Source organism: Rhincodon typus, chromosome 13, assembly GCF_021869965.1.
Source record: "Rhincodon typus isolate 14 chromosome 13, sRhiTyp1.1, whole genome shotgun sequence".
NCBI classification, from domain to species: domain Eukaryota; kingdom Metazoa; phylum Chordata; class Chondrichthyes; order Orectolobiformes; family Rhincodontidae; genus Rhincodon; species Rhincodon typus.
Genome location: NC_063344.1, coordinates 38819220 through 38830033, shown reverse-complemented (window position 1 = coordinate 38830033; position 10814 = coordinate 38819220). Strand labels below are relative to the sequence as shown.

Here is a 10814-nt window from a genome sequence, read left to right as displayed (position 1 = left end):
GTAAGATTCTTATGAAATCTTTAAAATTTCCTTTTCAGCTATTGGTCTGCAAATATCAAATAACTGGCTTCATTTGAATAGTGAAATGACATCGGAAATATTTAGAATGTATGGTGTGTCACTTCTAAATGTGGTCCTCTTTGAACTCCGGTCTGAATGTCGTTTCCTTTTCCTTACATTATACGGGGAACAGCATGCGATTCATTTATATTTGATTGCAGAAAGGAACATTAGTGTTCTGTTGAGATAATCACTTGTGGCAAAGACTCTTTCTTTCCCCTTTCACAATTGTGCTAACCAACTCCGGCAATTATTTCACAACTGTGCAGAATCCAGACAGTTATGTTGTTTTCTGACAGATTTGTTCTTTTTCCAATAAGCTAGCAACTTTTAACCTGTAGACATTACAGTAATGCCTAATAATGTTCTTATTTGCAATCTTGGATGTGAATGCTTTAGCTGGAACATTTTTACATCTTGGCAAAGTGTCTGGTCAGATGATCCTGGATAGTATCATTCGGACTTGCTGGAGCTTTGAGATTCCACTCTTGACTGGAGCTTCCTTCACATTCTATGTCGTTAACTTTGGTCAATTTAGAAGTTTTTGGATTGAATTGTGCCCCTAGGAGTTAGACATTTAATTAATTTGACCATATTTTGGCAAAGTGTCATTTTTGTCAAAGGGGTAAGACATCGATGATGGTATTGGTTCTCAACAGCTCTGCATCCACAATATCTTCCAGGTAGATTCGTAATTTCTTTGCTTGTGGACCATATTTTTCTACCTATCCATTGTGATGAAATTCATTTTTAGCAATCTGTAAGAATGTAATCTTAAGGGTACCTCCTGTTCCAAGGTGCTATGTTTGACTGTTTCAAAATGTCAAATCTGCCCATCAGTAAAGAAGGAACTTAATCTAAGATTTTCAACAGGTCACTCAGGACCATTCAAGGGTTAATGAAGAGGATTTCAAAGGTTACAGACAATCATGAGGATATGTAAGTGTGAGAGAGAGAGACAGATGTAGGGTCAATGTTGGGACCACAGCAGTTTGCTGTACAGCTGTGAAAGCAGCTGAACAATCCTGATTGTGTACAAAAGACTTGGGCAGGAATCAAAAGCAATTGAAAGGCTTTGTACTGTTAGAACACAGGAAGAAGTTCGGCAGCTAAATGTTGAATTCAGTGTACACATGAAGTCCTGGGGAGATGAGAAAGTGAGGATTTTGCTGGACCTATGTTGGGGGAAGCTGTGACCGTCATAGAGGAACCCTTTCAAGTATTCATATTCCAGTGCATTTGAGAAATTGGGCTTACAAATTGCACAGACAGTATTTGCTTGATGCAACTCAGCATGTTTGGAGCTTTGAGAAACAAGACCACTTCACTGACCAATCCCCACCACTCCCTACCTGCACTCACCTATCACCATCCCACCTACCTTCCCCAGCCCCACCCCTCCTCTCTATTTATTTCTAAGATCTCTTTCCCCTCTGCTATTTCTGAAGAAGCGTCCCGACCCAAAGAAGGGAATATTGTATGTACATTGTTTTTTGTATTAGTGAGTAGCTGGATATAATTTGTACAACTTGAATCTATTCTGAAAAATTTTCGCATTCATGAGTTTTAGAAATAAAGCTGTTTACTTGTTAACTGGTAGAACCTGGCTCGCTAATCTCTTTCCTGCTCCTCTGACGCTGCCTGGCCTGCTGTGTTCCACCAACTCCACACTGTGTTATCTCTGACTCCAGCATCTGCAGTTCTTGCTATCTCTAGTTGAGTGAATCTGTCTTCTGGTTAAAAGTTGGAGTCCCATTTTGCGAATTGAGTAGTGGAATGCAGCCTTGGAGTTCACTTGGGTGAGAACCCAGGACAGATGGGATAAATTGTTGAAGTAGTCCATGGCAAAGCAGTTGTTAGAGTTTCAAGGCCAAATCAACAAAAGTGAAGAATTCTGACTCTTTGTGAAATTTAATATCATTTTAAGACTAACTGCATTATTAACTTCTTGGGGATGTTACCCAATTTGTCAAAGATCCTCAGATAGCATCTTTCAAACCCATGACAACTTCCAGCTAGAATGACAAGGGCAGCAGATACATGGGAGCACCACCACCTGCTAGTTCTCCTCGGAGCTATTCACCATCCTGGCTTGGAAATATATCACTGTTGCTTCATTGTCGCTGGGTCAAAATCCTAGAATTCCCTCCCTCAGGGCATTGTGGGTTTACCTACAGCACATAGACTGCAACAATTCAAGAATGCAGCTCACCACCACCTTCTCAATGACAACTAGGCACGGGCAATAAAAACTGGCCAGGCAGTGATGCCCTCATCCCACGAGTGAATACAAATCAGCAATAACACAAAGGCAAAGATGCTCAGAACCCCAAAGCAAGGTATCTGCAGCATTAGAAAATGGAAGGAACAGAGCAGTGAGAGTCAATATGGGTGCCTTAGAGGCACAAGCAGGACAATTATATCAGAATAAGAAAATGGCAGAGACATTAAGTATGCACCTTGGACAGGAATTTCAGGCCCCACCAATGTCAGGAACAAAGGTAGATGGGGCCAAAAAGACCAGCACCAGCTTGCGTGCCTGTTTCCTGATTCCTTTCCCAGCAACATCCATTTTGGCCAAGATAGGCTCAGGTCAAAGTATGTCTTTCCGAATTTGTGCATTCTGTGCTTTTTCTGCTCTTCTTGGAGATTTAGGTTGGATACATTTAAAATAATTTTGCCTCCATCCCCAACAGTGACAAAAGTATAGCTACTCCTACCTGCTCTAGCTCATTAATTAAATCTGTCTCGATCTTACAGTTCTGCCATTGCTCGTGAAAATGAAACTAACATTTCTGTTTTATGTTATTTTGTTTTGACCAGTGTTGGGAGAGGAATGTTTACAGTCATTGAGCCTAAATAGGTGCTTCAGGTGCTGCTCGCTTTTTTTATTCTATTTCCATGGCTTCCTGTGGCTTTTAGCAGTTTTTAGCAGCTCTGAGCGTTCCTATATTTCTATTTTAGTAACTGTGCTTCTGTACAGATCTTCAACACTCAATCTCAGCTCCTCCCTAACACAAGCTCACAGGAATAACCATTTAACTCGTGCTGTGTCTTTATCGAATTGGCTGTGAGATGGCTGACTGCAGTGAGTGCTTCATTGTAAAGTTGACATGACTACGGCAAGCCAGGAGGCACGTTTAGTACAAATTGTTCTTCTATTTCATGCACCATTCTGATTGCTGGGATGTGGGATTTATGCTATGAAGAGACTTTGAGCAATTTGAGCCAATATTTCTTCAGATTTTGGAGAATGATACGTGATCTCAATGCAACCTGTGACTTGACAGGGTTGATACCAAAAGGATGTTTTCCCTGACTAAAGAGTTGAGAGCAAGAGATCGTTGTCTCAGAATAAAGTGTCAGTTCACACAGGGCTGGAATGAAAGTGTTTGATGTTTAAGATTGAGAGTCATTAGAATTCTCTGCTGTAGAGAGCTGTGGAAGGTTCATTCTAGACTATATTCAACATGCTTTAAGATTCTATGGTTTTGAAAAATGAGGAGATGATCTGAGAAGGTGGAGCTGAAGATCCATTTTTCAATTAAATAATAGAGCAAACTTGAGAAGCTGAAAGCCCTACTCCTATTTATTACATTCTTGAGTTTTGATACATTTGTTTTATTATTCATCAGCAGGATTTTGGCATTGCTAAACCAGCATTATTACTGTTCCCTAATTGACCTGAGAATATAGTGGCAAGCTGCCACCTTGTGCTGCTATGGCCCATGGATATAAGTACAGTTTGTTAGGAAGGGTTTCTGGGTTTTTGAACTGATGACGGTAAAGGACCAGTGACTTAGTAGCAAATCAGGATGCTGTATGGCTTAACAGGTTGAGGTTCTTCCCATGTATCTGCTGTCCTTGCCCTTCTATAGGTTGTAGGTTTGGAAGCAGCTAGTGAAGGAGCCTTGGTGAATTGCTTTTGAAGTACCAGTCAGAGAGAGAGAGACTGGCACAGGACAGAAGGAAACCACTTTGGCCCTCTCTTTATTTGAAACGTTTCTCAACTAAGCTAGGCCACTGATTTCACGGCCCACCATAGGTCTTCATTGCCACAATCTGTTCCTAAGGGAGAATTCTCAACTAACCCTCCTGTCTTCTAGGGCATCATCACAGCTCCAACTGCAGACTGAGAAAGAAACTTAGTGAGAAGCTCTTGTACCAGCAGCTATTGCAGGGAAAGTGACCCTTTAGCTAGAACTAAACCTCTGGATGATGTGTGTTTTTTTTTCCCTGACTGGTTATGTGGCTAAGTTTTTTTTTAAGGTCTGATGCTGTGCAGAGTTTTACTGTTGTCTTTTGCATGCTTGGGGAATATTGTATGTACGTTTTTTTTGTATTAGTGAGTAGCTGGATATAATTTGTACAACTTGAATCTATTCTGAAAAATTTTTCATCCATGATTTTTAGAAATGAAGCTGTTTACTTGTTAACTGGTAGAACCTGGCTCGCTAATCTCTTAAATCAAAGCATAGACAGTGTAGTATTTTTTTTATTAAATTGACAATATCGCCTCCCTTTTAAATTTGAGCTCTGTTTTCACCAACTTAGGAGTGGAGTAAAGAGAGCTGTCCATTCATTCCCAGCTTCAGTATCTGGGGATTTGTGAATGGTGCTTGAACATTATGTACAAACGTGATTTGAACAGGCTCCCTCTGACCTCATGATGGAAGTCACTGATGAATGCAGCTGACAATAGCTGTGTTTGGAGTACTATCCTGAGGAAATAGACTTTACAGCCTATGACAGGATTGCTAGTGGGGACAGTTTACCTGTTTGAATGGAAAGTTCTCCTCTGTTTGGGAAGATGTTCTCCTCCGTTATCCATGCTGGGGTTGCTTTGGAGAATGAGGGAAATTTCAATGCTATTGCATTGCTTTCCGAATTGCAATTTTCTTACCGTTATCTTTGGAAGAATATGCTATGTTCCCTCTTCCCTTCCTGCTGCATCCAAATGGAAGTAGGGCAGGCAGGATAGGAAAATCCCTTGAATATTTCTCTTCTACCCATCTCGTTTCTGGCAAATGCCCTGTGTAACTGCATGCAAATGCAATGTTTCCCAGGAAGTTTTTGGGTCCTCCTGAAAATGGAGATCCAAAAACGGGCTTGGGCTTTGAATTTTACCACCATTCATTTTGTACTGTCTAACTTTGTGGGAGTCAAAGGATGTGTTTTTAAAAGCTGGTTCAACTATTTAAATTGATGTAAGTTTGCTTTGTAGCAATCTCTTGAACAGATACATGCAGGTTCTTGAAACATCAGGGGTAATACTTATTTTTGTGCCTTTGGTAACATTATTAGTACAGTGTTCTGACTGCAGCCCAGCACACTACTTCATGCATTCCAGTCTAATTTAACTAACTGAAATACTATGTGATACTCACTTTGCAGTCAATATGTGAAATCCTGATTCTGCAAAGTAGTGATGTTAAAAAGTGCTAAAAGGTAAACGGATTGTGTAATTATGCTTCGTTCTTTAAAACAAATCAAATTGACTTTTATCAGTGGATGTTTGAAGTATTTGTCAGAGATGGCTCCCAGCTCAGAATTCTAACAACGTGTACATATTATTTCAAGGATGATTTTTTTTTTCTCGAGTTTAAATCTGGGCAAACTGTCAAAATTCAGCTTTTTAATCTGATTACTTTTAAATTTTGCCACATTATTAAACTTGACAACTACTTGAAGCATGAAGATATCAGATGAGATCATGGTTTGTTCAGAATCAAATACTGTATCAATCAAGTATAGCTCTATCTTTGACATCTCAGTTAGGGTGATGGGTATATCTATTTTAGTCTACTGTTTGAACTTCTTGTCAAACTATTCCTATGGAAACAAATCCAAGAATGTAGCCAAAGAAAAAAATAAGTAAACCTATCCAGCCCAGTAACATGCTGATTCCTTAAATTTTTGCAGCCATCCATTTCTCAATGCCAGACATCTCCAATCATTAAGGACCTGCATTCACGATACATACCCACTGTTAGCTGCTGAGAAGCCCTAGAGACTTTGTTCTCTGTTCTTGAAGATGCCTGGGAAATCTATGTGACTCCCATTTAATCCCTGAACCACCATTAAGTTCTGGTGGGCTTCTCAACAAGCCCGATTGTCATATTGTTTTAAGTGGGAAGGTTTCCTTCCTGCCTCCAACTTAATTGCAGGAGATTTTACCACCTCCAGGCAACTGGCACTCAGCGTATCCCCCTGTCACATGGACCAGCTACTGTGTTTGTTGCCACAATGGACTGGATTAAAGTCCATTCCTAGGAACTGTTACAGGTTGTACAGCATACTGCAAAGAAGTGAATGTGAAAGAACCGATTGGAAACGAGCCTTTTAGCTGTCTGATATGAACTGTGGTCTCTGGCTCATGCTGCTGTTTCCTGACCGGATGTTTTCATAAATCCATAAATGCCTAATGGCTAAATTTTACAGAAATTGTGTGAATACTGTTTTATCTGATAAAGATTGACGTCTGTTCTTGTAAACTACACTGAACATTAGTAAATATCCCAGTCACATTGGTGGAAAAAGAGGTATGTCAGGGTGACCAACAGTCAGTAAATGATCAGTAGTTACATTGCCATTGTCCCACAAACTGTAACTCCAGGGCTTGGTACTGACAGGGGAATCTGGTTTTGCAGGTTTTAGGCCAATAGGAATAAGTCACACTGTTTTCTGCTGCAATGAGCATACATTCATTATAGGACAAAAACAGCCCATGACAGTAATAGTCAACTGTGACCATAAATCTGTGCCATCCTTTTAAAAAATAGACAATGTTGCCCAATTAGATAATGCCTGTTGTATATTGTCTATGTGAGGAAGGAACTAAAGTGTTATGTGTAAGGGTTTGAGTAGGAAGCATTTAACAGCTGTCTCTGCAAAGCTTATAATATGTAACCGAACCAGTCTGGTACTGTTTAAATCATGGTGTATCTCTTTAACCAGCAGCCTACAGAATTAAATAAGACAGAGTTCTTATTTTTTAAAGCGTGAAGTGTGATTATTCAGCCAACCCAGAATTCATCTCCACTATAATGATGAACTCTCCAGAAAAGCAACAAATGCAAAATCACCAGCGTTAAAACAGGATTGAGTTCTATGTCCTTCAGCCACTCGCCTCCAGAGTCCACTCGGTGCCTGCACATTCCGATTCAGTTTTACTTTCCACTGTTTTTGTCCTCCCAAGACTTCCAAATAGATTGAAATATCTTTCAAGCCTCTCTAAAATCCTCAAGAAATGATTATATATTGTGGTCGCTTACCTTTAGAAGCCTACATTTTTTTCCTTTCAAAATAAAGTTACCAAGGCCAAAAAAAAATGCGCGTGGATCAGTTGCATGCCATTTGGCATGTCACATTGCTTGCCAAATTTCCATTTATTGCTGGCAATCTTGTACCGATTTTCATGCTGTGTGAGAATTGACCCAGTCTTTGCGACAGTAGTGATGGTGAAACTGACAGCATTCATCGTGTTCGCTCCATTGAAACTGACAGCAACGTCAGCAGTATGCACCTATTCAAAACAACTGGATGTTATTGTCAGTGAACCATGCTTGTACAGAGAGTGCGCTGTTGTATATGGGCTTTCAGATCCTAGGATAAACTTATGATGTCATGTAGCTGCTTCCCATATGGCATAAATAAAACAGCATGGGTGGGATTAAGTTAGAGTGAAACAAGAACCACATGTATCATGTAGCTGACAGTCTCTTCTTATACCAATAAGATCAGAACTCTATCTCCCACATCACCATGTATAGAGTGCTAAAATGCAACGAAGAGTTCTACAGAAGGCTAAGCTTGACAACGGTTTTGATCTACTTTCTCCTTGACCAGTTTGATTGAACCCTAACTGTGTTCGACACATGTCTTTAGGACAATGTGTTGTTGAGAGAAGGCCTCACAGGAATCAATGAGAAATAAGTTCATTGATGAGAAACTCCATCTTTCAGCTGTTTATCTTGCAGTAAAACACTTTGAAAATGTCACATGCTGTTGAATGTGCTGGATTTTTAGGAGTATACTGACTTTATAATTAATGCTAAACACTGTCCCTAGTCCCAAATTGCTAACTTCATATTTGGGTACTCTCAAATTTCTTGTTTATGTTGATTCTAGATTACTTTACTTTAAAAGAAAAGTTTTTTTGTTAAGTATTTACCTTTTTAATTTGATTTCTCACTTCCTTGCTATTTGAAAATTTAAGTTATAAGTGGAGGATTTAAATGACTTTTAACTTCTTAATTTGCTATTTATGAACATTTCACTGTGATTTGCTGCTGTTGGTATCACCGCTGCTGCTTGCCAAGATAACTCCTTGACTTGGTTCTGGATTTAAGATGCTGCTGGGAAAGGAGTAATCCATGTCTGAGACAACATAAGGTCTGTATAGGCACCTTTCTTCAAGCTCTACAGTGAGCACTGTTGTTTTGGCACTGACCACAAAAGTGTGCTCTTGTTTGTATGGTAAACCTCAGTATTCAAACACTTGGTGAATGAATATTTTCTCATTTTGTGTTTTATTTTCAGATCTCATTTCAATTGCCTGTATCCTGGGAACAGGAATATTAGGTAAGCCTTTCACTTCAACATTTGCATTTTGTATTTGTTCATGGGATGTGGGTATCAGTGACAATTGTTGCCCATTTTAATTGCCCTTGGGAAAGTGCTGGTAAGTCGCCTTTTTGAACCGCTAGAGTTCATGTAGCATATGTACACCCACAGTGCTACTAGGTAAGAAGCTCCAGGATTTGGACCCAATGTCAGTGAAGGAAAGGAGATGTATATTTTCAAGTCACGGTGATGTATGACTTAGAGGGGAACTTACTGTTGTCAGTGTTCCCATGTATCTGCTGTCCTTGTTCTTCTAGATGTAGAAGTTGTAGATTTTAGAAGTGCACTTGAAGGAGGCTTGTCGAGTTGTATTCTCCTAGTTTATTAATCTTGTTACAGTGGTTCAACTATTGACTTCCATGTTTTATTTTTAACAAAACTTAAGAGTGATTGTCTCTGTCTCTGAATAATATTACCCTCCTTTTTGTTTTGCTCTGTCTATGTTGAGGTCTTGTTTTTGTGTTCAAAATGAGTCTCATACTTTTACATGTTTAGGTATGGTATGGACAGCATTGGAGCTTGTAAAACTATATTAATTGAATGAGCATATATTGTTGATACTAATTAATCCCAGCATTTGTATATTTTGCCATTTATGCTATTTGAAATGCAACTGACTCAATGTGCATTTGAAGTTGGCCAAGTGTTTGGAAAAGAAGAATATAGAAAATATAGAGAAAGGTCCAGGGCAGTGTTTTTAGCTGCAGTTTAACAGCTAAAATTAGTTAGGTCATAAGAGTCCATTGTGACAATCTGCCATAACCATTGTTTCTGGAGCACTTTTATAACCCCATTTCTAGTAATAATTTCTCAAGTGAAGATGAACAGAAACAGCCTTTCAACAATGAGAGAAAATGCTGGAACAGAGGTGAAACAGCAGCAAAACAATGGAGCTCCTTGATAAGGTTGTTAGCTTCACAGAATGGCTAAGTTAACAGATGCATTGTGTAGTTTTTTTTATTTAGGAGTAACATCTAGTTGCTAAATTTATTCAACGCAAGAGTTTTTTATATTATGCTTCCATTTTATTGTAATGCAGAAAGATATTTTTTCAAGCTAACTAAATAATATACTTGGTCACTGGTTCAATTATTTATCTAAATTAAGTGGTTGTTGATTTATTTACTTAATGGGTCAAAACAAGAAATTTATGTAGTAATTGTCTATACCGTGGATATTTATTTATATTCTGCCTGTTTATTTCAAGTTATTGCTCAAAATTAATTCAATAAGTTTTAGATATAGGTGGCATTACGTGTCACATTGATCAAGCAAATTAGAAACAGGCTGAATATTAAACTTTCAGAGAGAAAGTGAAAAATATAAAAGAACAAACCAAGAAGGAGTATGAAAAAAGATTGGTAGTTAACATAAAAGACGATGCAAAGTTCAGTAGGCTTATAAATAGAATGTGGGGATGGGATAGAGCCGATTAGGGACCCAAAAAATGGATCAATGCGCGGTGACAGACGGTGTGGTTTTTGTACTAGCTTAATGTTTTCACCTGTATTCAACAACAAGGAAAATATTCTAAAACTTGGTTCTGAAGGTTTTATGAAATTTGCCTTCTAGTTGTTTCGTCCCTTAAGACCAGATTTGAATGCATCTAAGGATGCTGACAAAACAATCAGTAATTATTTCATAACTTTCAATTTGATAAATAAAGCCACACCTGCATCAGAATTTAAAAAATGTTAGATGTATTCTTGTATCTCAACATTTGGGAACTGATAGTCAGGATTGTATAAGGGACAAATGACTGGAAGATTTATGTAGCTGGACATTAAAGGACAAAATCTGCTGTAATCAGCAGTGAAAGGCAGAAACGAAGACCATGGTAAAAACACCAACCTGTAGAAAACAGACTATTGTCAGCAGAGAGTGCAACCCGTGACCTGCCATGAATGGCGCTTTGAAAAATTATGATCTAAGCAGAGACAGGTAACTTCCAAAAGGAAATTCAAATTTCCAGTTATTAAAAGATGACACAAATATATTTTGTTCTTTTAACTCGGAAAGAATAAGCAATATTAATTTAACACAACATCTCATAAGCACTTTAAATCAAAACCAGAAAAGAACATTTCTGGTGCTATTTTTAATGTCAGCTGGGAACGCCTTTTTTTTGA

At 38.6% G+C, this 10814-nt stretch overlaps 1 protein-coding gene across 1 annotated transcript in view; it reads left to right on the top strand.

Moving 5' to 3' along the window:
- Positions 1-2447: 2447 nt before the first annotated feature.
- The window catches only part of LOC109918163, a 128506-nt gene continuing 120139 nt past the window's right edge, over positions 2448-10814 (top strand). Inside the window, exons 1-2 of the mRNA XM_048604600.1 lie at positions 2448-2658; positions 8602-8643. Coding sequence (XP_048460557.1) covers positions 2448-2658; positions 8602-8643 — 253 coding nt within the window. The remainder of the gene's footprint in view (positions 2659-8601; positions 8644-10814) is intronic.